General features: G+C 40.1%; 1 protein-coding gene across 1 annotated transcript in view; it reads left to right on the top strand.

The window, feature by feature from the left end:
* The window catches only part of LOC106537330 (ribosomal protein S6 kinase beta-1-like), a gene marked incomplete in the record, with an annotated part of 21508 nt that overhangs the window by 18034 nt on the left and 1447 nt on the right, over positions 1–2027 (top strand). Inside the window, 1 exon segment of the mRNA XM_014034715.1 lies at positions 1391–1503. Within this exon segment, the coding sequence (XP_013890169.1) occupies positions 1391–1503 (113 nt within the window).

The following is a 2027-nucleotide window of genomic DNA, read 5'->3' as shown; positions in this document are numbered from 1 at the left end:
CCCATAAACATTTATAACAAATTATTTTTGTCATTTAGAATGCCAATACTATTTTATGTACAGTGCCCTGAGACAACGTATGTTGTGACTTGGCGCTATATAAATACACTTGAACTTCAGTGTATGATGTAAATATCTAAAATAGATTAAAAAATTGTAGCAACAGTTTTATGAAATTATTAGCTAGTGAATCGCTTGGACCTAGTCCACACATGATAATTACTTTTTGTTTTTACAGCTATATAGGCATTGTGCTAAAAGATAACAAACTAGAAAAAAAATACAGCCACCTACCTGACTACCATCCTCCTCCTGGTCACGTTGTTCTCCAGAGGTTGAATGACAACAAAGCTGCAGGTTCCACTGAGGATGAGGATGATGCACCACCAGCAGAAAATAAATTGGTCAGTTTCTGACACTTGGCTACATTTGCTTGTGGTGTGTGCCTTTTATTCTCTCAACTTTTGAGCTTCTTCTTCCTATAGGGTTCCTTGGCGGTTTTCAAAAAACTTTAGGTGTGCATTAACAAACTTTTCTTCTTGTTCTTCTTCTTCTTCTTGTTCTTCTTGTTCTTCTTCTTCAGTGATTGGTAAACAGTGAATTGGTGCGTTATCACCACCTACAGGTATAAAGCCAAACTACATCCTTTTTTTTAATATATATTTTTTCCTCAGCTGCGTGCACTGGCCCAGTGAGGCCCCGGCCCACCGGGAAAAGTCCCGGTAGTCCCAATGGCCAGTCCCTGCTTCAAGCTTCCATGCGATCGACAAAACACAGAAATGCAAACTTGAGCCAAACATTTATTGCAGTTTATGCACTTTTCTGAGATAATCCTACGGCACAGGATGTTACCGCCATGACGGTAAATTTAATATATTGTGCAGCCCTACTTTTAACACTGAGGTTGCAGGTTCAAAGCCAGGTTGTGTCTGGAACGGCATCRGGCATAAAWCAATCACCAAATCTTTAATGCTGGCTGTGGCAGTCCCTTCAGAAAGGAGCAGCCAAAAGAAACAACTGGTGCAGATGTTTCTTTTTTCAGTGCAGAATTAAGAGTCGAAAAGATCACTTTGATTTAAAAACATCTGTTTCTGTCCTGTTGTTACACTTATGTGTTTGTTGTGTAACCTGCAAATAACTATAAAAAAAACAACAAAAGCAAAAACAGGTCAGCTCTCCACATTGTGTCTTTCCTGTTTCATTTTCAACAAGTAGGTCTTACAACAAGTTGTTAATGCTTCCCATGGGTTTAAATTTGGCTCATTTTCCTGGAAGTTTGTCACTTTTCCACCACATTGCATGAGATGGTTCACTGCTCATCATCAGCTGTGGCTAGTGTTGASAAAGAGGCTTTTTGGTGGACTCAGATATTTCTCTGTTTTTGTCCCAGGGTTTCACATACGTAGCTCCTTCTGTGCTGGAAAACCTTAAAGAGAAATTTTCCTTCGAGCCAAAGGTCCGCTCACCTRGGAAGTTCCCTGGAAGCCCAAGAACACCTATGAGGTAACAGTGTTTTTGTTTTTGTCTGGACTGTTGCTAAATCACAGAAGTCTTTACCAAAACTAGTCTCCCCCTCAGCGATGACTCAGCTGCTGACTCTGTAAATGTTCTGTTTACGTGAGTCTATTGTGGGATTGGTGCCTTTGATCCAAAGCTGCGACAGCTCTTTGATTTTAACTGGAGTGACAGAAGGTCTGTAGATCAAACTTGACTCAGAGAGGAAGAAAGAACATTTGCTTGTTATCAGACAGGATTGTCAAAATAAAAGTATTTCTCCTTCCTCCGCTAACAGCTGAGGACTAAGTGGCTAAGCACTGAGCTGCTGTCATCATGTTAAATAAAAGTATACCTTCATGTATTTACTAGGGCTGCAACAATACATGTACCCGTATCGAACAGTGCTTTAGGTTCAACACACACTTGTATGGAACAATACAGATTTAACATTTATTTTATCAACTTGTCTTCTGAAGATGCTCTGTGTTGAAGGATCAGTGGATCTGTGTTCGACTACTCCACCTAGGCTG

The sequence above is a fragment of the Austrofundulus limnaeus genome, unplaced genomic scaffold (assembly GCF_001266775.1).
Source record: "Austrofundulus limnaeus strain Quisiro unplaced genomic scaffold, Austrofundulus_limnaeus-1.0 Scaffold2250, whole genome shotgun sequence".
Taxonomy (NCBI): domain Eukaryota; kingdom Metazoa; phylum Chordata; class Actinopteri; order Cyprinodontiformes; family Rivulidae; genus Austrofundulus; species Austrofundulus limnaeus.
This window is presented reverse-complemented; position numbering and strand designations above follow the sequence as displayed.